At 43.3% G+C, this 23,274-nt stretch overlaps 1 protein-coding gene across 4 annotated transcripts in view; it reads right to left on the reverse strand.

Moving 5' to 3' along the window:
- Positions 1-23,274, reverse strand: part of Ryr3 (ryanodine receptor 3) — a 528,612-nt gene that overhangs the window by 173,835 nt on the left and 331,503 nt on the right. For all 4 annotated transcript variants that reach the window (XR_004388016.1, XM_032903887.1, XM_032903885.1 and 1 more), the window contains exons 31-38: positions 22,659-22,822; positions 19,929-20,094; positions 14,135-14,221; positions 13,483-13,709; positions 10,998-11,790; positions 8,409-8,609; positions 4,400-4,502; positions 3,589-3,726 (exon numbers count right to left, since the gene is read on the reverse strand). Coding sequence is in view for 3 of the 4 variants with exons in the window: in XM_032903887.1 (XP_032759778.1) it covers positions 3,589-3,726; positions 4,400-4,502; positions 8,409-8,609; positions 10,998-11,790; positions 13,483-13,709; positions 14,135-14,221; positions 19,929-20,094; positions 22,659-22,822 (1,879 nt within the window). In the remaining variant the exon portion in view is untranslated. The remainder of the gene's footprint in view (positions 1-3,588; positions 3,727-4,399; positions 4,503-8,408; positions 8,610-10,997; positions 11,791-13,482; positions 13,710-14,134; positions 14,222-19,928; positions 20,095-22,658; positions 22,823-23,274) is intronic.

Below are 23,274 nucleotides of genomic sequence, written 5' to 3' on the forward strand. Positions count from 1 at the left end.
GAAGAAAGCTAACATCATTAGTAACATTAGTAACTAGTATATGTGGAGGTGTTTGGTAAATTCACTATACTCCCCTAAATTCTTATTTTGTTAAGATAAATCACATAAGTAATGACATAGACAAGTTATCACTCATTTACAGCGTTTTCACCATTTTTATAATTGGAGGTGGTAGAGGAATTTAATCCAGTAATATGTTTGTTCTGGCAAGGGATGGCATCCAAAGACCTTCCATGTCTATGTGATCTGTCTAGAAACAGCCATGTTTGAAAGTGATGTGAAACTGAGGGGCAGACAAAGTGATGAATCAGAGAGACAGTTGACAAAATGAGTCACGGATAGTTATATGCCCAACTCTCACCAGAACAACGCAGGAGGGAGGGCAGCTCAGTGTGTGCAGCTCAGTGTGTGCAGCTCAGTGTGTGCAGCTCAGTGTGTGCAGCTCAGTGTGTGCAGCTCGGTGTGTGCAGCTCAGTGGAGTTCACACAATGCAGTGGAGTGCAGTCCAGTTCATCAGCTGAGTTGGGAGTCAGTGTAATGGAGTTGAGCTCATTCCTGAGTTTGTATAGAAGCAGTTGAACCCAGAAAATAATAAAGAGCCAGAAAATTAGAACTAATTTCCAGAATTTGTTTGAGGCCGAGATGAGGAATTCAGTGAGAAGCCCAGAGAGGCCAGATTGAATCAATAAACTTGGAGAGGAGTTTGAGCAAGAACCCTTGAGTTGATCCAGCCAGCCAGAGATCAGAAAGAACTAGAACTAGGAAGGGGTGAGTTTATTTAGCAAGAAGCATCTGAGATGACAACTACATCAGAGGAATGGAAGCTACTTTTATATCTACTTTTATATCATTGGTGCCCAATGTGATTGGAGAAGGAGAAAGCCCACCAGTGATTTGGAAAGCAGAGGACATTTGATAGAAATGTTGCAGAGGGCAGGAGACATCTGTCCAAAAGCCATCAAGAGGAAATTCACCTGGGATAGTCTTCACAGGAAGCATCAGTTCTTGGAGTTCTGCTGGATGCCCAGAGAGACTTGGGAGACTCTGAAGTCGTAGGAGCCTCAAGCCCAGAGCAAGGAATGACACGGGAATCTCTGAGACAGCGAATCGCAGTAAGACATCCCAAAAGACAAGTTTAATTATATAGGCAGACTTTTTCCTGCATTTGAAATTGGGAAACTCCATTTCACATCCCTTAAGACCAAGGGTAGGTGTTGAGGGGATGGAAATGTTACTTGACAAAGCCATCGCAGTATTTTCGGCAGTCGTGACCACCAGGGTAAACCCCTACCAACTTTCAATTGCAATTTTTACACACGCCCTCCCAAAAATGGTTGAAACATTGGCTCTACGACAAGAAAAATTAGTTATGATATTACAAATGCTTGGGAGACAAAAGATAGAGGAAGTAAGAGAACAGGAAGTGCTTAATTGTGAAGCTATGGCACCTAATGAAATTAAAGATCAAGCTAGACAGCCTATTGAACCCATGGTGCCATCTCTTAAGTCCATTAAACAGATCAACCATTTTCTTTATTTCTTGGATCTTAAAACATTCAGGTCACAAAACTTGGATGTCTTATAATTCTACAGATGAGAGAGAGGCAGCATAGTGGAGCGCATGAAGTCTCAAGTGACAGGACTATCGGGTGTACATCTGTGGCAGGACCTTCCCCTAATGAACGAAGATTTCAGGGGACCAATCACTGGGCAAGGAGTAGGTGGGACTTCCGGGGAGGAGAGTGGAAGAGAACAGGTAGGAAAAGGTGACTTAACTTTTGGATGGGGAGAACTTGGAGGAAGATGTAGCAAACAAAAGGCCCCCAGTTTAGATGAGGGATCTTCTAGGATTCGCCATCGGAGGATTTAATTTAGAATGGCTTTACAAATTAGGATGATAGTTGCTGCACCCAGAGATTGTGTTACCTGTTGATCCTAAACTAAGGTTGTGTGGTGTTTTTTTTTTCTTCACCCGGAGACTTCCTGCCGAGTTCAAGAGAGAAAGGTACGACTGTAAAGTGTGGGTTTTTGAGAAGTGCACCCCAGTTAGCCCTGTGAATTTGGTCTGGTGTGGCAGTGACCCGCCATGGGAACATAGTGAGTCAGGTGAGATTTCCCAGCTCTGGGTCAGAGAGTCTGCCGAATCGGCGGGCCTGACCTGTTCGCCTGTGGTAGCGTGGTGGCCTTTTAAAATATTTAACACAACATTTGTATTCTACGCAGACACATAGAAAATGATCTGTCTGATGTAGTGCCGAGACAGAGTTGTGCCGGAAGTAATCCTTGGTGTTTGAACCCCTCCAGAGAATGAGACTTCGCAGAGGCAGATGGTGAGTGATTCCATCTGATTGACTAGATTCACTTAACAAGTCACGGTCACTTTGTGGGAACCCTATCCACAAGACACTGCCAAAAAAGCATCCACTTCGAATCTATTCTCAACAGGTTATATAGGAGATATGTGGACCAGTACAAGCTCTTAGCAGTACTTATTTGGTGGTAACAACAGAGAGGGAGTCAATAGTCACTTTTTTGGGGGGGTAGGGGAAGGGCTCGGGGATTCTACAATCCAGTTGTCTTGAGTTTATCAAAGCCAAAATATTTGCATGGTTATGGGATAGGACTGACCAGGATTGCCAGAGTTAAGTTACTATATACTCTCTCAGAGGCCTCAAAGCTTCCACTGATAAATTGGGATAATCTATTCCCCTCAGAGACATTCTGACAAAGATAGAAGGTTAATATAAGGGCAATAAGATGTGTGGACCCCCAAAGTGGTGTTTCCAGATACACCTACCATATCTTGACAGTCTATTTCTCTAGTAGATGATCTGAAAGTATGTTCCAAGATAGATAGGAATAGGGAATAAGATAAAAAGTAATGACATTGAACCTGGGACATACTTTTTCTTCTTTAGACAAATGATAAATTTGCCAAATCTGTAGCAAGGAACAGACTGGTTTCATATAATATTCAGACAGCCTGCCTCTTGGAATGTTAAGTCATTTAGAGATAGTCAAGCAAGTCAATGTTCTTCTTTCAACATGGGTCAACATGGTTGAGGTTACCTACTGTGTAAAGAAGAGAAGAGGGAATTGGGACAATACTTGACATCCTTTAAAAAATAGGTCAAAGACGGCAGGCTGCTACAATCTCAGTTCCACAACAAAGAAAAGAGAGACCTATTCTTTGTTTTACAAGTCCTGCTTTACTATTGTTTAATTTCTTTGGTTGGAGTTGTTTTCCTTGCCTTAACTGTAATCATAAGTGAGAGACATTGGCAACACTTGAAAGAAAGACCAGAATCAATGCGAGAATGTCTAAGTAGACTGACAATACGAGCAGACACCAAACAGCTGATTTTTTTTCCTCAGGAGAAATTCCAAAAGTGAGGCAGAGGAAAACAAACAAATAAACAAAAAACAAAACAAAAAACCCATAACTATCAACAATGATGACCCATGTGTTTACTTCAGAGTTTAAACAGCCCCGCATGTCTTACAGTGTGTTGGAAAAAACCAGTTACCTTGATTAAGTCTGAGAGAGCACAGAGTTGCCAGCAGTGTATTGAAGGGCTGTGCACTTACTAGGGTACGGTTCCTCTTCCTCTGTTGGTGGCTCCTTCTCAGGCTTGGGTTGCCCCTTGATTTTATACACCAGAGCACACAGTTTTCCTGTCCATGAAGTGTCCTCCTCCTCTTCCTCCTCTTCCTCCAAGGGGACCCCTAGCAAGCCACAGAATAGAGTGCAAACCCAAACAGTATATTAAGGGTTATCTTATCAAACAGATAAGAACATAAAAAGAAAATTCCCACCTTTCTGAACATTTTCAAGAGGTTACAGTCAGCCCCACAGGAGTATTTATCTACATTATGCCTTTCTAGTTGCTAGAATATATGAGTTTCTGTGTCCCAGAACATCAAATAAATTTAATCCCAAGGCTTTACTCTTTCTAACCTATGTTAAAAGGGCTCTAGAGTTTCTAGAAATACATTAACATTTATTATTTCAAACGAGAAACAGCTTTTTTCTGCATGTTACTTAATTTACCCATGCCATAATCCACTTGAAAAACCAGCAGAAATGCATCAAAGTAGGGATCAATGACTTAGAATCCTTCAGGAAAGATATTGATACCCACTTTAAAAAAATAATTTATAGTAGCTAAAAAAAAATGGGGATCAAAATCTTGGCTTGACCGGGAGAAGACCACAGTATTGCTGTAAGTAAAACGGGTGAGGTGTAGACTCAGTCTTCTTCCACTGTTTCCCTCCAGAGACCTTCCCATCCCCTCTCTGTATCTTCTGGGTGAAGGTTTTCAGTCTGCCAGTCTCAACTTCTCACTGCTACTCTAGGAGAGGAAGGTGGCTTGTGGGTCTGGTCCCTCTCTCAGCTCACCACAGTGAACCAGAAGGTCCTCATGGAAGTCGTACAGCTCCTCTCGGATCTCCTCTGGGCAGGGGCAGTTCTCTCCCAGGTGAAAGTTGAGGAGCATGTTGATCTGTGGGGGCACAAGAGGAATGGCTAGCTGATCTCTACACCAGGCACAGGAGCTCAGATCATGCCTTAGGCACCACTCTTTGAGTTTCTTATTTAAAAGTTTTTGGAGGGTAGAGAAACCAAAAGTAGCTAATATAGAAATATAGCTTTTTCTTTTTTTCTTATCCTAAAGGCTGTTTATTATTTGCACAGAATTTGGAGAAAATTTAAAGTAGAAAATTCCCACTACCCAGAGATAGTCTTGTTAATAATATTTTAGTAAATTTATTTCAGATCTTATGTATATTCACAGAAATTCAAATCACACTCTCAACATAAACTTTCTTATAATCCATTTTTTTTTACTTACTTTGCCTTGGGCTATTTTTTAAAACATGAGTTTAAAATGGGTGCAATGTATTTATTTCAGTCTATGGATGGATAAAATTTTATGTAAAATAACTGTTATAATATTTCTTGTTTATATTTTTATTATTTTTTGTGAGTACCTGGTGTGTGTGTGTGTGTGTGTGTGTGTGTGTGTGTGTGTCGGCACACGTGAGCCATGGCATGTACGTTGAGATCAGAAGACTGCAGCCTCAGAGTTTGGTCCTTGCCTTCCGTCTTATTTGAGATGGAGTCTTTGATGTTTTGGTTTTTACTTCGCACACTAAGCTAGATAGTCTGTGAACTTCCTGGAGTTCTCCGGTCTTCATTCGCCGTCTCTCCACATGGACATTGGGATTACAGATGTTCACACTATGCGTCAGCTTTTATGAGAGTTTTAGGGACTCAAAATTGGGTCTTTACATCATATAGGAAGTGCTTTTACACACCGGACCGTCTTCCCACTTGTTTTTCTCAAAAACTAAGTTGCATTGAACATTTTATATACTTTTTGTTCACACGCCTGATCATTTTCTTTTAATAAACTAGAAGCAAAATGAATGGAGCAACAAGTCTATATATTTTAATGGCTTGCAATATAAATTGTCGATTGCTTCCCGGAAATCTCACAACAATTTGCATTATTCCAAATTTATATACATGTGTGTTTACTTTGCCATCTCTAGTACAGTTATGAGAGCTTAACACATTTTCAAATATTTTCCAGTTAGATGGGTGAAGAATGTCATATCCCTGTTGCTTTAATTCACATTTAATTGGTGAGGTTGAAATTTACTTTCCACGCATTAAGTCTAATTTTATTACATATTTTGTAAATTTTTTCTCATGCTCTTCATCTAGTTTTATACCAGGTAATTATCCATTTGAAAATTAGTTGGTGGAGTGCTTTCCACATTTGTCAACTTAGGCATTTTATAGTGTATACTCAACAGATTTCTGGAGTTTTAGTTATTTATATTTTATACTCAATAGAGTTCTTGAGTTTTAGTTATTTATAATATACACTCAATATATTTCTGGAGTTTTAGTGAGCTTTTAATTTTATGTACAGCATGGGATTTTCATTTAGGTTTTGCTACTGAGATTTAGATTTACAGTCTGTACTCACTCTGACATTCCTTTTGCTTTTATTATTTTGTCTGAGTGTTCGTGATGTTTTCTATTTACCATGTGGTATTCTGATGGTTTAGTGAGACTAAACCAATTTACAGAGTAATATTTTAAATAAAGAGGACATACGAACTTACAAAGAGAAATGGTAATAGCGAAGTCCATTTATTAAAGCAAAAAAAGTCTGTTCTAGTAATAAATGTGCTTCATCAATGGCTGACAGGAAGAGACCTCGTAGCTACCCCCAGAGCCCCTGCGATGCTGAGGCAGTGTTGAATGTAAAGATATTTCTAAATGTAACCACCACAAAGTGTCATGAAAAATGTGCAGTCCCCAGTGGCGATAAAGCAGGGCACTTATTCCACTGTCTACATTAATCATGAAAAGTAATGCCAGCAGAGGTCAGTTTCCATACATCCTTTTCTTCAAGTGATTCTGCATCCTAACCTCTGCGGTTGATCTAAATTGTCTTTCAATGACATTAAATGCTTCCTTTCATTGAGAACTCTATGGGCAGGTCTCCTCATGAAGTAAATCCCCTAGTACGGGTGGAGATGGAGCACACGATTTTTTTTTTTTAGGTCTTAGAGCTCTTTTCTGGACCGCCAGCATCAACAATGTCTGAAAACTTGCTAAAAATGAAAAACCTTGAGCCTAACCCCAGGCCTACTGACTCAGAGATTCCAGAGAAAGGGCCGAGTGATCTGATTTACTAAGTTCTTTTGGTGACTTTGTTTAAGAAGCATTGGTCTATGCCTTAGGGAAGAATTCAAGTTACAGACTACTTAATGGTTTCTCTACTTAGAAGACTGGAGGAGAAGGAAATAGAGAGTAGAAGAGAAGCTTCGAAGTTACAGTGGAGAAAAGGAAGATGGGAATCAACCTTCTCCATAGAAAAGGGAATCAATAGCTTGTTGATTAAGTTGCTGAGGATGGTGATGGCTGGGCTGGAGATGTCAGGAAATGTGTGGCCTCTGCTCAGCAGGCCATTCATAGAAGGCTTACAAGAAGGTGTGAGGCTGCAGGTTTCTCTAATGCTAAAACTACTGGCGGGAGAAGAACCAGTTACAGAATTCTTATTCAGTGGCAGACACCTTGTTAAGCAATCTAAAATACATTATCTCATGGCATCCTCACAAGAACCCTGGGCTATAGATATGAACATTACCCACACATTAGCAGAAGAAACTGAGATGAACCAGTCAGGAACCCAATGCCTGGATGATGTGGAACAGATCTGCAGTGTTATCTGAAGCCAGTATTAGTGTTATGATTTCTGCATTATTGTCTTCCAACTATTCACAAAAGTTTGAGAGAGCCTCATTTGCTGTGTCATGGGGGGCATTCACACTCACCGCCAGTCTAAAAGAAGCCAGTAGCATTGGTAATATTATCATAATTGGGTGGCACTTGGGGTAATAGCATACTCATACATTCGGCATGGTGCAGTCATCTATTGCAGCCAGTCCCAGGGACTCTGAGAGCAACGACTAGCTCTGCCTTCTCTTTGGGCACTGTCACTCAAGAGTCTTTCAAAAGCTACACTATGTGGTTCATTGGTAAGACAATATAATATCTATGTCCCATAAAATAGATTGGGAAAGTAATTGAATGAACTTTGTAGTTGTGCCATTAATATGAAATAGTGGTAATTATATGGACAACAATGAATAGGCTGCTTATTAAGTATTTATGAGATTCAAAGATGTAGTTTCAAAGACAGATCTGGTTTCCTCACTGAAGGATTTACATTCCTTTTGAATGCTTAGGGAACAGTGGCCAACCAGCCTGGATAGCACTATGAGATGCCATTCCTTCATTAAGTGGCATCTCAAAGTTACCGTCTCTCTTAGCAGTGACAACTACAAGTAAGTCCTATATAACACATTGCAAAATATGATTCGTGATGAGTCCTGTTCTCCAGGCTTCATGGTACCAGGGAAGCTTAATGTAAATTAAGTCAAAGGGACTTAGACATGTCACGAGAGCATGGCTGCACCTCAACTCTCATAAACTAGGCACACCAACTACTTTCTTTATCTCTGATAGAGACTTCTGGAAGGGTTAGCAGCACTCCTTTTAGTGCATTGTTGCTCAGGTGTCTGATGAACCTTAACACTCCTGTGGTTTTCCACTCATTTGTAGAGAGGAGGGGAGGGTTGAGGAACAAACTTCTGCCTTATTCTCAGTTTAGAAAGGTTCTCCCTCCACCCCCTACTCCCACCAAGATAATTGGCTGGTACTCTCCCGTCATTATTTTCTTGGGATTCAGGCTATCTCTTGGTGTTGTGGTGTTTCTTCTAGGCTTCCGTAGCTCTTCAGTCTGTTGAAGATGTTACAAAGGTTCAGGCATCCTGTTCTTGGGTTTTGAATTCCACAGAAATTGTATGGAAACTCAGAGGTGACTCACCTGCTCCTGGGGTGGTGAGCGGAACTCTCTTGTCTTCCGGGCAGTTAGGGCTGCAGACATATTCAGGGCCTGCATGAGCTCATTGTAGCGGAACTTCTGATTTGCCTGCAGCTTGGACACGTAAATGTCACCAAATGCCACAATAGCCTCTACTCGGTGCTGTAGTTCACAGTCACAGAGGTAGCTGAGGAGTTCGCACATCTGTAACAGTAAGCGCGTGTATACTTCCTTAGAGAATGCCCTTGCTGCTTACAGACACAGTTGCCAGTTCCCCACTTGACAGACAACAGCACCGAGACTTAGGTAAGGCATTGAGTAAGTGCATCTAGTGCCTCAGAGTAATCATGAAGCTACTGACTCCAAGGCTGCCTAAACCCAGAGATGAACTGTTTGGCCATTAGCACCACAGAATGAGAGACAAAAGAACGTTCTGAAAGCAACATCTTGTAGATGCTTTCCTGGGGAGTCAGGTATGAAAACTAGCATCGAAGTGCTCATGTGAGCACTGCTTTCCTTTCTCTCACTGTGCAGCAGCAGAAGACTGGAAAGTTGGGAAGCTTGTTTGCCATCCCATCTTCCCAAGTGGCTACACTGCTCATCCATGACCGGTTCGCCACCCCATCTTCCCAAGTGGCTACACTGCTCATCCATGACCGGTTCTTCTGTGATTATAATGATCTTATCATTCTGTCAACTTGTTGTTTTAAAAATAAATACTAGGTGTGAGAAAGTTGTAAAGGTTGGGGGAGATCATTCAAGTCTGAAAGTGTTTTGCTCTCTAGTGAGAGTCCTGCCTTGGTGACAGGGATGCACTCCCATGTACTCACTGGTGACTTCATCATGGTGAAAACATTATACACTAAATGTTGTGAGTGATTGTCCTCTGAGCCAAGAGGCCACCATATTGGGGAGTTTGGTTGCACCTCTTTGCAAAGGGTTTTCCAAGCTGGGCTTGATGGCTATTTATGTCCCCTCTTAGAGGGGCAGGGAGGATCAAAGTATCCTTTCCTTACTATCCAAACCCTTTCTACATGTTGTACACACTGTCTTAATTGTACATGGCCTCGGGGAGGGACTAGAGTACACAAGCCGGAAAGATGAAAGGAGTGAGGCTCCATCTGTGTAGTTACAAGGAGGACCTCATTCCTGCTGGGTAAAGAGCTTCCAGGTATGGCCTTTTGGGAAGGAACATGCAGACACCTTTAAATAGCCCCTCACCTATGCTCTGTAAAGAAGCAATATAAACTGCCTGGTTCTCAGGAGTGAATTTTGGTGGAATCACTGCTGTGTTTGACATAGGAACTTTAGGGGGAGGAGTAGAAATGTTGAAGGGGTAGAGATGTTACTTACATCTGCTCCTGGGAAGACATTTTAGCAACAGATGGTTAGTCTCTCATTAGATGGTATCACCTTATATGATCCTCTCACATATATATGGTCGATTGTCAACTGAAGTGTCGTTATGGAGTGCATGACTGGAGATCTGATGTTCACTTTAAAATCCCTGAACTGACAATAGATGCCAGTTCTAGAGGTCAAACGTGAAAAGGAAGAACTTCAAGTGCTGGTCAGGGAATTCATACTAAAGACAATCTTGGCTCTGTATCATAGCAGCATACTTATATCATTTAGCAAAGTGCTAAGGTAGAAGTGTATGTGTGTGTGTGTTTGTGTGTGTGTGTCTGTGTCTGTGTGTGCATGCACGTATGCATGCGCATGCATACATGCACATGCATGTGTGAGTATGCCTATGTGACTTTATATAGTTATATTTCTCCTCTATACTTGATATCTTGGTTAACTGACTATGTATAAATCCTATCATATAGAAGAGAGAACTTTTATCCTGGATTACTTCACATTCTATGATAGAAGATACTTCCCATCTTTTATGAAAATATACTTGGTGTTATCCTTTTGTATCACTTCCATTTTACAGATGAGAACTCTAAGGTCCTGACTGTCTGCTGACTTGTGAGTTTCCATATCCAGTAAGCAGGAGAGGAAGAATGGAATTCTAGGAATGGCTGACCCAGGATCTCTGCTCTTCATCTTCTTTTCTCCTTGTCTCAGTGCTCAGAAGACAAAGGCTATCATCCTTAGCACATAGCTCATGCTAGCTTACATGAGGAATCATCGTTTCGTCCTTAGTTTGGGTAGCAGTTTTGTGAATGCTGGGTCAGCAGGACCTCCTCATGTTAGTGTAAGAAGGCCGTCAGTGAGAGGGAGTGATGGGTATGATGGGAGTCAGTTCCTGGGGATTACGTTGACTACAGAGTCTTATCCCCTTTGCTAAACAGGTACCTCTCAAATAATCACCTGGGTCTCAAAGGCTAAAAGACATGTGCAAACCCAACCCTGTGAAGACTTTTATATGACATCTAAACATTTCAAAGTATTTCACTAATGAAGTTTGGCATTGTCCTGTTGTCTTGGGGAAGCTTAAGGAGTATATCACATGAAAATAAGCATCACTCGGGGACTCTCTACTTCAGTAGGAGACTCAGGCTTGTGCCCACAGTCCCCCATACCCAGGCTTTCTCCTTTCCCTCCAGGGCACTCTACCAGAGTAAAAGCGTTCTCAGTTACCTGCAGCTTGACAGACTCAGGTAATCGGGTCTGCAGCAAGCCTTTGACCGGAGCCTCCTTGCTGGCCTTTTCTCCAGCCTCCACCGCCTTTTCCTCCACATGGGTCACTTCTTTCTCCACTGCCTCTTCTGTGTCACCACTGTGCTCCCCAAACACAGAGGGGTCTATCAGGAGGAGAATCTGGCGAACATCATCGTCGTCAAAAACTCCCATGACTAACAAGGTCCCAATGAGTTTCAGCACAGGCACAAACTGGAACTCCACAGAACCCCCAACAGGGTCTCTGATGTGGGCCCCACTACAGTGCACCGCCTCGGTCAGCATGCTCAGGGCCTTTGTCTTGAGAATCTGCAAGGGAATCTCAGGGCTCTGTTTCTGATGGTCCTCATTAGTCACCACAAAGCAAGGGGTAGAGAACCTGAAGCCTGGCTTGAGGCATGTCCTCAGGCCCACCCCAGGCAAACCATGCCTCTTGGACTCATCTGGGTATAGGCGGATATTCCTGGTACTGCTGGTGATAGGGATGATGTACTCATTCTTCATCATCAGCTTCCTCTCCTTAGCATTGGCCAGGTGGATGCTAATAAGCAGGTCATAGAAACCAGATCGGAGGAGGCCAGGAAGGTACTTGTTGTCAATGGCATAGAAGAGCTGTGAGAGGTCCACATGGCTGCACAGGGCAGAAGCAACTCGGCTATTTCCCAGAGCGCACACAGCGCTGTAAAGTCTCAGTGTGTGGTAATGGAACTGCATCAGGTCCTCCTGCTCACAGAGCTCCAGGATGTCCACACACCTGAGGATGACAAGACAACCCAGCATTCCACAGTAAGAAACAAGTACCAGAATTCAGCATAGCTGTCATGTGAAACCCAAGAAAATCCAACCAGATCAGTGGAGACAGAGGGGGCAGAAATCTCTGCCATGCTTTCTCTAACAGTGTATTCCTCTTCTCTCAGCTACGGTCCACACCCAGGTTCCTAACTATCCACTGCGTCTCATTACAATATTTTTAAAGGCCTAGGAAATGCAAGAAATTGGCTTATCAAATATCAAAATATTGAAATGGAGGGGGAAAAACCTAAAACCCCCAAGAAGAAAAACCCATGGGAATATGACAATGACCTGGCTTTCATATCTAAAGGTTCAAGTGGATCTGTTTCTTGACACAGCCTCTCAGAAGACCCAGCTCACACCCACTGCCACATCCACATTCACAGCCACATGCATAGCCACGCCCACAGCCACACGCACAGCCACATCCACTGCTAGACTGCCATTCACACCATCTGTGTCGTCCAGCTCTGCAGCTCCTATAAAGCTTTTTCATCCTTGAAAAACAAATTCATCTGCACTTGAGTTGTTGAGGGGAAACACTGTTCCGACTGGTGCTCACTGGCCCAATCCTGTGAGTGCTTTCTTCCTAACATCAGCAGCTTGCCTGCCTGTGTGTTTCTTTATTGTTCACGTAGACCCAGGATGAGGTTCTGGTCTTTCTTTCTCCTCATGGTGTGTTGGGGACTTTGAGATGGGTTTGCTGGGAAGGGTGTAATGCTTTCTTTACTTTTCCCACATTCTCCTGTCTCATAATGGTACATGATCGAAGAGGATACCCAAAGGGAAGACCTGTGGGAGTGCGAAACACCTTCACTTTCTTCACATGCGTTTTCATTTGGATTTTTAATATTTATTTTGTGTAGATGAATGTTCCACCAGCATATATTAATGTATACTGTGTGTATTTGTGGTGTCCACAGAGGTCTGAAAGGGACAATAGAGCTCCTCAGATTGAAGTTATGTATTGTTGTGGAGTTGAACCTAGGTCCTCTGCAAGGACCATAACCAGTGAGCCATTTCTCCAGCTCCATGCACATACTCTTCAGTGAAGGGACATTGGGGATAATAACATCCACAACAATAAAACTCACTCAGCTCTCACTATGGCCAGAAATGGCACTGGATTTCACCTACAGGACCTCACTCTCATCCTAGCAACAGTGTGGGTGGGCTTCTCTTTGGCTGAGGTGGGTGTGGCTTAGAGTATGTGAGCAGCTTACCAAACCACATATCCAGAAAGCGAAAGCGCTGGGATTGAAACCTGTCACAATCCTCTTAACAAAGAGACCTGAGGACCAGGATTCTTAGTTCACTAAACCAAACTAACATGAGTCATTCCTTGTCTTTTTGTAAAAGTAAATAAAGTATATTTCAGGATGGCTTGTATTTTAATTAAAGGCATGGATGTATTTCCAGATTACTAGTCTTCAGAAGGTACCCTGACTGGGGCACCATGGTGCATATATTCACCACTGTTTCTGAGTGAATGATGGCATTGGGAAGGAGAAAGGACAGAACTGAGGTACTGTGGGAAATCAACTATAGTTATCTTAGGACAGATTAGGCTCCACTGCAGATGCCCCTGCTTCCCTCTGGAACTTTCTGGCTTCCCAGTACTGTCCCTCCCTTCATGTCCCCCCCACCCCAGTACCTGTTCTCCTCAGGGATGTGGAGTGCCATCATTTGCAGGGGTTCTAGGCACTGCACCACCCAGCCATGGCGCTCGCTCACCCGCTCGGTCTCCACTTTGAGGAAGCTGCTGGGCATGCGGCTCCAGAGCACAGGCTGGATGGTTTGGACATCCAGCCTAGGTGGACACTGTGGGATGGGGTTCTTCTCTTCACTCTTAAATATGGCTGCTGACAGAGGCATTGCATTCTGGGGCAAGGTAGAAAGACATCAGAGAAGAAGAGGCCTGTCACTGGGAGCATCTCGGTTGCTGGATCATGCACCTGGCTCGGGATCATCAATATAGCTGTTATAAGTTATGGTACCATGTATCCTGAGGATCTCCAAAGGCTTTGCCACCGTTAATTACAACGATACACAACAGCTTACGTGAAAATTAATCAATCCTCTCAACAGCCAAAATGCGTGGAAGGAAAGGAAAACAAGAAGGCGTATTCTGTCATCAACTTCCCAGCAAATTTTAGAGGCCTGAGAGGCAGGGAGGTAGATGAGAAGCAAGCAAGAGCTCTTCCCTGCGTTCTAATGCCTGAGGTTTCCCTGGGATGGTCAGCGCTGCCTCCCTTGGTATGGGCATTAACTGTGTGTGGGGTGGGAGGGTGGGCTCAGATAAATACCTTCAGTTTTCCAAGTTCAAACTGAAACAAGGAAGTGCTTGTAGGCTGGAGGAAGACTGCTGGGAATACTTTGGTGTTAGGCTCCACCTGAAAACCAAAACAAATCAAGAGGTTTGCCCAGGGCTATGAGATCACAGTTTGCTAAGCCACTGGCTTTGGTAGTTAGTCATCTCATTTAAGATCAGCTGAGAGAAGACAACCGCCTGCCTGCCTGGCCATTTCCCTCTGATCAGACATTCTCAGAGCCCTGGTTTGTCTTACTGGAGACTGAAACCGCTCCAGGCCGTAAGTCCTTTCTGCTTTGGAATAAAATAGCTTACAGCTTTTCTGTGTGCCTTAGGTACTGGCAGCCAGCAGCTTTGCCTGGGGTTCAGGATCAGAGTCACAAGGCCAGAGATATCCATTCCTCACTAGTCAGGCAATACACTGATGGCTACTGAATAGCAGTATGTTTGGGTAGTGATTTAAGATCATTTTTGAAGGCAAATGGCAGGTTCACCAGGCAGACCAGGACACCCCGCAGTGAAGATTCTTATCCCCAGTCTGATTGTTGGCCCTGGTAACTCATCGGGGTAGCTAATCTGAGCACTGTAGAAAAGGAAGTGACATCTCTGTCCTGTACCCATTATGTATCTGTGAGCACATCATAATCCTAATGACCAACGAGGTCTTCTGATATTGCCAAATGTTCTGGGCTGGGGCAGACACACACACACACAGCAATTGAGAACTGATGCTGTACCGGCAAGGACTTTAAGGTTCTTTATTGTAATGTGGCCCTTGCCTTCTCCCTGGGCTGCTCTGGATGCTTCTGTAGCCTTTACACTTGCTATCTTATGTTAAAGGGTCTGAGGTCCTCTGGTTGGCTTCTAACTTTGCGTGAGGCATTTGCATATGACATCAGGGCTCCACTTACTACTGGTTCACTTTGATGTATACAGACTTCGGTGATATTAGCCCACTACCATTAAGTAAATGCAGTCACTTTGGAATTGTTGCAACTCTCTCTGCCTACAGATTCAAGGATGGGTAACTATATTGACTATACCCTGAGAGTACATTATCCTTAGGGCCCTCATTTTATTAGCAAATAGAGAAGTACAAAAATGTGGAGGCTATAATTCCTTTGAATAAGATTTTCATTTAAACAGCCTGGCTTATATGAGATGGTTTCTGTTCCTTCAAGGATGACTTATTGCGAACTTTATAAACCGATCAACCAAAGTCCCAGACTCTCCTCACATCTGACTCAGGGACTGCTTTGAAAGCCTTCAGACAGAATATTTCCTTGTGTTGTGCATACTCTCACCATGATGAACAATGCAGATTTTTGTTTAGGCGTAAAACAAGAAGAAAACAGAAGCATAGTCTCCTCGGGGGTATACCAGAGGGGAAAATGGTATTAGTGATGTGGTAAATATAATTCTAGAAGGCTCTGGAGGACTCTGGATTTATTTCTGTGATTATGTTAATGGGACATGGGATTATGCATGTGTAAGAAAAGCTGTTAACCAGTTGAACTTGGGCTGGAAAAAGATGTGAGCTTTATCTAATTACACTAGGGTAGCTTCCAAGCAGAGTTTGTGTGTGTGTGTGTGTGTGTGTGTGTGTGTGTGTGTGTGTGTGTGTGTGTGTGTGTGTGTGTGTTTTTTCTTTTGTGCAGATAGAGGGGAAACTTGTCGAGATCTGAAGTATGAGAAGGCCATGCTCTGAAGATGTGAACGGACTGTAGGCACTCTGCTGGCAGAGAGTGAGCCATGCTACCACAGTCAGTAAGAACACAGGGCCTCACAGAACAGTAACCCTACAGCATGGAGAACTGGCCACTGTTAACAACTCAGAAAAACTCAGAAAGGGTTTTTTTCCAGATCCTCCAGAGAACAGCCTGGCTCTGCCCAGCAGGTGCCTTGGTTTTTGCCTCATAAGAGAGCCCGAGCATCTGGCAAGCCCACAGACCTGGGAAGTAATGAACTCGGGTCGTTTTAAACCACTAATTTTATGACAACTTGTTAGGCAGAAGAGCAAATGCAAGCCCAGCCAAGCCAGTTAGGCTTACAGGAAATTCCAGGGAATGCTCATGAGGTGCCAGCTGCCGCACCATGGACGAGGAGCACGGAGCCGGACTCCACCCTGGGAAGACTCACTGGAGGGGCTGCCCCTGCTCCGGTGCAGTGAGCAGCTGGACTCCAGCTACCATGGCCTTTCTCCATTTTCGAAGCTATGGTTCTTTTTATCACTGGTTGATCTATTTGTCCTCGTACTGATAGACATACCATTTCTAATCATGCATGAAGGTCAGGCCTTAGAAACTGGCCAGAATCTATATCGCTAGCCTCTCTCATAAATCTGAATCTCACAGCCAGCTCCTCCTTTTATACAGCTGATGGAGGGCAGTTAGTTACTCAGGGCTAACTCTCGAATGTATATTTTGGTTCTCATTTTTCTACTGATCACATTAAGTGGGAGAGAGAGAGGATTTTCGAATGCACGGCACCATTGAATGGGAAGCCTGGAAACAGTGTTGAAGAGAATCTTTCTTTCATTATCTGGATCCCTTCTGAATTGAAGGCCAGTGGATAAATATTGCTGGCCTGTTTCTCTTGAGATAATTGAAAAATGAAAATGGCTATAGCTGTGCATAACAGTGCCCAGCTGACAGGGACGCGACATATGGCTGGACATGCTTCTGTCTCAGCAGAATTAGGAAGGACTAGTTGAGCAGGACCTCCTAAGGACCCTCAGCAGAGTTCGACCACTCTGCCACCCAGCAAAGTTCTTCGGGATTGGAACACTGAGCAGCAGGAGAAGAGTATGAATGTACTGAGTGGTCCAGCCTGATGTTGCATAGGAATGACCACGCGGGATATGATGAAGTAGCAGAAGTGTCCTTCTTTTGGCTATAGTATTTTAGCCTCATGATCTCTTTTCTGAGACAGGCAAGTCACTGCTCCTGTGAATGGCATCTTGCTTTGTTGCTTATTCCTTAATGTTTGCAGAACTCCAAAGTCCAACAGGTCATAAAAGTTATTAGATGCTCCCGAATTCTCTGCGGCTCAGGAGGGACCCTGCAGTCCAGCCCGTTTCAGAAGTTAATGGGAAAACACTAATGGATTCTGAAGGACAGCAGTAATGTACGTAAAAGCTTCTCAAGGGATGTGGGCCAAGGGAAGCATCATAGTCAGAAAATACCAGAGGAGTACTTTACTTTCTTCCCCAGAGCCTGGCTTCACAAATACCTCTTTCTGGAAGTGGCTAGGCCATCGGCTGCCAGGCAAGCTTGCCAAGTGTTGACTATGTTCCTCATAGGAGGAAGTTCTCAGTGTGCCATTCACTGCGGGGACTGCTAGAGAGACAGGTAAGCTGCCTCCCTGTCAGTGAGCTGCTTCTGACATGTAGACAAAGTTAGGTCCACCTAGCATTTTTGGTGAGTGAATCTTTCGGCACCGGAAGGACTGCTGTGTTTGCTATACACTTTAGTCCATCTCTCCAAGCAGAAACAAGACAGATGGTTGCCTACAGGCCTTACAATCTAAAGACTGTGACCTGGGGCTGACCAGGGCTTTAATCTATTATGTAACCACAGGGTATTGTATATCTGGTATGGTTCTCTAAGCTGCTGACCCTAAGAGACTACAATTAGCTTCCTTAATTACTGCACATCACTCATGCTCAGAGAACTTCCATAGCTCCCTATTTTCTATGCATACCTCCCTCCCTCCCTCTCCAAATGCAACCCTTGTTACCAATCATATAGGCCATTGTCATTCTATCTGCTTACCCACTGTAGCTCCCTAGAATACCACTCTTCTCATGCTCTCAAACCCAAGATTTTTCTTTAATGAAACTTTCCTGATTGCTCTTCATGGGAGAAAGATCTTCTTGTAATTGGTTTAGCAAATTCTTCCTATACATACACATGACTCACTGTCCTGTGCTTAGTAGTGCTGGGATTTCTTGGGAATGTAATCCCTCTACACAACACTTCCTATAGTAGACTTTATGGGTCTCTGGGCTCGAGCGTACTACAGGTTAAGGTCAACAAAGCAATTTCTCGTTCCAGTAACCTGAGAAATGCTTGGTTAGACAGGTTTCTTTTTTTTTTTTTTTTTTCAAGCAGTTTTACTCAGGAAACTTGATACAATCTTCTGACCTCTATCTCTTCTGACTCTCTCTCTTCTGACTCTCTCTCTTCTGACTCTCTCTCTCTCTCTCTCTCTCTCTCTCTGACTGTCTCTCTTCTGACTCTCTCTCTTCTTCTTCTTTTTTTTTTTTTTAACTTGAGTATTTCTTATGTACATTTCGGTGTTATTCCTTTCCGGTTTCCAGGGCAAACATCCTTCCTCCCCCCTTCCTTATGGGTGTTCCCCTCCCCACCCTCCCCCCATTGCCGCCTTCCCCTCGACAGTCTAGTTCACTGGGGGTTCAGTCTTAGCAAGACCCAGGGCTTCCCCTTCCACTGGTGCTCTTACTAGGATATTCATTGCAACCTATGAGGTCAGAGTCCAGGGTCAGTCCATGTATAGTCTTTAGGTAGTGCCTTAGTCCCTGGAAGCTCTGGTTGCTTGGCATTGTTGTACATATGGGGTCTCAAGCCCCTTCAAGCTCTTCCAGTTCTTTCTCTGATTCCTTCAACGGGGGTCCCGTTCTCAGTTCAGTGGTTTGCTGCTGGCATTTGCCTCTGTATTTGCTGTATTCTGGCTGTGTCTCTCAGGAGCGATCTACATCCGGCTCCTGTCAGTCTGCACTTCTTTGCTTCATCCATCTCGTCTAATTGGGTGGCTGTATATGTATGGGCCACATGTGGGGCAGGCTCTGAATGGGTGTTCCTTCAGTCTCTGTTTTAATCTTTGCCTCTCTCTTCCCTGCCAAGGGTATTCTTGTTCCCCTTTTAAAGAAGGAGTGAAGCCTTCACATTTTGATCATCCGTCTTGAGTTTCATTTGTTCTAGGCAACTAGGGTAATTCAAGCATTTGGGCTAATAGCCACTTATCAATGAGTGCATACCATGTGTGTTTTTCTGTGATTGGGTTAGCTCACTCAGGATGATATTTTCCAGTTCCAACCATTTGCCTACGAATTTCATAAAGTCGTTGTTTTTGAGGTTAGACAGGTTTCTTCTTGAAGTATTCTCAGATTTTAGTGGACTAAACGTTTATCATGATTTTAAGAAAATAGAAGGCATGACATTTTTCCAGGTTCACATGGCTTTCAAGAAGAACACATATGACATGGTGGTTAATGATAGGCGTGTAATTGAAGGTTTTCCTAAGGAATTCCATTAAAGTTTACAGTTTGTGAAATAGGAAAACATGTGACTTACAAAACAGATCTGAAGGGATCGCATTGGGTATCCATTGGGAGCAAAAATAACCTCTCAGTGACTGGAACACATAGTTTCCATCAGTTTCTATTTGAGTAAAAAAGTGTCTTCAAGTGACAAGTATTTCTGTCACTTTAAATCTTTAATTTTCCATCTTATCTATCACAGACAACATAAAGGCATCAGAGAAATACTTTTAGAGTACATGAATAATCTTTCAGAACTCAGTAAGGAAAAACTGCTGTTTCCTCTTAAAAGAAGACCAGTGTATAGAAGTCATTTGATACATAAACATATGTTCTCTCTGTATAAAATACAATCACCCTGTATTTGCTAATTTAATAGCCAGTAGTCTGCATGGGCTCACCAGTGGGATTGGGGAGGATGATGAGAGTGGAAAAGAATTAAGAACATAACCATAAATCCCAAGCCCAAGGTCCAAAGTAACAGCTCAGCCCCAGAAGCCACACCTACCTGGTAGCAGGTGCCAAGTTCCTTCCCATTCGCAGAGAAGGACAACATTCCCATTGCCAGATCTAGAAGGCAGCCAATCTCCAGGTCCACATTGCTCCGGCTTGATCTCTGGGAACTGGCTACAATGTCCCCACCCCAGACCATATAGCAGTTGCTACGTTTCACACTGATAACCAGAGAAAAGAGAGGAGTTATAGAATATGGTTTCCATGGTTTGAAATCACAACTCACTTGTAAAATGCCTCAGAACCCTCTCTGTGAAATTTTACCATTATCCCTACACAATTGTTTTCTTGAATGAAAACTAAATTTACTCAGGCATGAGCCATTGTGTGTGGGGATGTGGCAGTATGGCCTCCTCCTTCCAACGAACTCAGTATTCAGATCGCTATTTCTCAACTCATTAGCAATTCAATCTTCTGATACTGAGGAGAGTAATACTCCCATTTTAGGGACAGGAAATCAAAGCACAGCAAAGAGACTACCTCAGGCAAATCTACAGAGGAGTTTGGTATGAGATGCAAAATCAGTAATCTGGGTTCAGCATCCCTGTCTGGCCTTAGGATCACAGGCCATAAAGTGCTTGACAACTTGGCCCATATTCTTTAGAATTGCAACTAGGATCCAGATAGACTGTTTGTCTCTGATGGCCTCCCAGCTCCCTGAACTGCACTACACTGTACTTCCTACTCTCAAGAAGTCTGCTGACCTCACGACTAAATAGCCAAATAACCACATAGGTTCCTCTCTCACTAGCTGTCTACCAACTTCCAGAGTGTAGAACTCCATGTGGTCTTCTATTTAAAGGCATGCGGTGATGACCAAAAGCCTTCAAAGGTTCCCAAGCCAAATTTCTTATTCTTTTCATTTTTTGCAATGGTGGGAATCAAGCCCAGAATCCTATGCAGAGCAAGGAAGGGCTCTACCACTGGGCTGCACTCCGAGCTATCATTTTTTTTAATTGCAGGATTTTATACCTAGAGTGAGCTTTTGAGGAGATAGGCCGCAGACAATGTAATGTGGTGGTGTCGAAGCAGTCAGTTCTGCCCCTTTCCAGCTCACCTATGGTACAGCTGAAGGACCTGGGTCTTTGAAGTGATGTGATGGGGCCTTTGTTAGGTTAAAGAACAATTGATTCTCTACTTGATGCAAGAGAAACCCCTTCGAACACACAGACCTATCTGATAGCTTGGCCTAACTTCTCATTGTGGCTCAGCTATATCAGCCAGCAGCGTGAAGGAAACCAGACCATGCATTCAGCACTGCGTGGTGGACAGTTCCTTGAACCGAGAAGGGTGTTTACTTCTCTAAACTAATCTTTAGAAAACCTAGGCTGAATTAAGATATTCTGTTTCCTTCTGTTTGTAGAAATCTGCTACTTTCTCTTGTGAGTGGAAATCCCCTTTATGAGTACACACCCCTTTCCTTTCCTTTCTTACGATCGGGACAATAATGGGGCTGTTTTCTTGGGATGAGTGCCCTTAGGCAGAGACAGAGACCTCTGCAAATTGAGTCTTCCATTTATAGCCATGGATAGATTTCTATAAAGTTTGAACTCAAGCCATGCTATCCCTGCTTTATAAATTACAGAATTCAATTACTGATGTATTGAACTGTGTACTGTGAACTGGCAGGCTTTGTGTATATTTTAAAGATACCAAATTTAAAATGCCCTGAAACATGTAGAACTCAATTTTGTGTTTATTGCTTATTATGTCAGACAAAGGACTGCAAATTATTGAGCACCGAAGTGTGCCAGGTCTTGCTTTAAGTGCTGACAGTAAGAGTTAATATTTATCAAGCCTTTGAGATAAGTCACTCTCTTAAGCATTCTTTTACAAATTAACTCATTTACTTCTTATAGCACTCTGGGATTTGAATACTTATTTTCATTTTATATATAAGGGAATCAAAGTTCAAGCTCACATGGCTAGAAAGTGACTGAAAATTAGTTTCCAGCCTAGTCAGTATCTAAACTTGAGTTCAGAGCCTGTTCTCTTACTCATCTGCCTACAGGGGTGACATGGTTCTTCCATGGCTCACAGGTTTCGATGAGCCCTACTGTATAAAAAGTCCTGACTTTGTAGGGTGTAAATGTTTCCCTGAGAAGAAATATACCACATCTCGGTACAGCACTACACAGGGAGATGATGTTCCAAACCCAGAGGAGAGGAAGTAGGCAGATGATGTGACATAGGTTTTAAGATCATGTTTGGGACACATCTGGGCAGCGGTGCCAATGGACAGAGTCAGACCTAGGTAGACCTGGTTCTTGTTCATGGTTTCTCACATCTCTATATCCTTTCTGCTTTGAGATATCATAAACTCTTGGGACAAGGGGCTCTGATTTGTTAGTTGCTGTGTGCTACTGATCATCTGTTTAATTTCCTCCGAACTGGCTTCTCTTAGGTACATGGTTACTTTTTCTGTCTTGTTCTGATGTTGTAGTAACTGGTGCCTGCCTCAAAATCATGGAACCAAATGTGGAGAGGGCTTTCTAAGTCCAACTACTTATCTTTCTCTCCCATCCCTAGGTTGTGAATTCTGTATGTGCTGAGATGAGCCTCTGCCTGTACAAACACTCCCTTCCACTGTCATGGGGACCCCAGTTTCCTTAATGATTTTTAAACGGTTACGTTCCTACTCACCATTTAAGGTGGGCTGGGATGCTTCCTTCATTGGGGTGTGGGGTGGGGTGTAAATAAAGTGCTGGAAGCGCGACCCCCTTACCTTTCATGAACCCGGCCCCTTTCATCTCCCAGGGTGACAGTCACGGTGCAGTTTTTATTCAGGTCAAACTTTTCACTGTATAAATGGTAGTCTGGAGTCACCCATCCAACCCAGACACATGATGGGTCCTGCCCAGCAAAAATGCGGATAGCATAGTAGCATTGCTGTGGAGGGGGACAACAGAGTGCGTGAGTAGTGTCTGTCTGGGGAACAGAGCTGAGAGATAAAATTATTTGGTAGCACACGTGTCTCATTTTTGTAAAGAAGCACACATCAAGAGTTTCTTTTCCTTTTTCTTTTCCTATTGGGTATTACTTTGTAGCTCAAGCTGGCTTTGGTTCTTTTTTTTTTTTTTTTTTTTTTTTTTTTTTTTTTTTCGGCTGGGGACCGAACCCAGGGTCAAGCTGGCTTTGAACATGGCAACCCTCCTTCCATGGCCTGTGTCACCATGCCTGGCTCAAGGAAAACACTGTTGAAGGTATACTGTGCTACACACTAGACATAGACCAAGGCTTTTTTAATGCAAAGTTTTGAGAAAGAAGCTGAAAAAGAAAACGCTTATGCCCAGCAGCCAACCCACTCTGTGCGACCTTTAGGTGAACAATAGGCAGTAGTG

This window comes from Rattus rattus, chromosome 5, assembly GCF_011064425.1.
Source record: "Rattus rattus isolate New Zealand chromosome 5, Rrattus_CSIRO_v1, whole genome shotgun sequence".
Classification (NCBI taxonomy): Eukaryota; Metazoa; Chordata; class Mammalia; order Rodentia; family Muridae; genus Rattus; species Rattus rattus.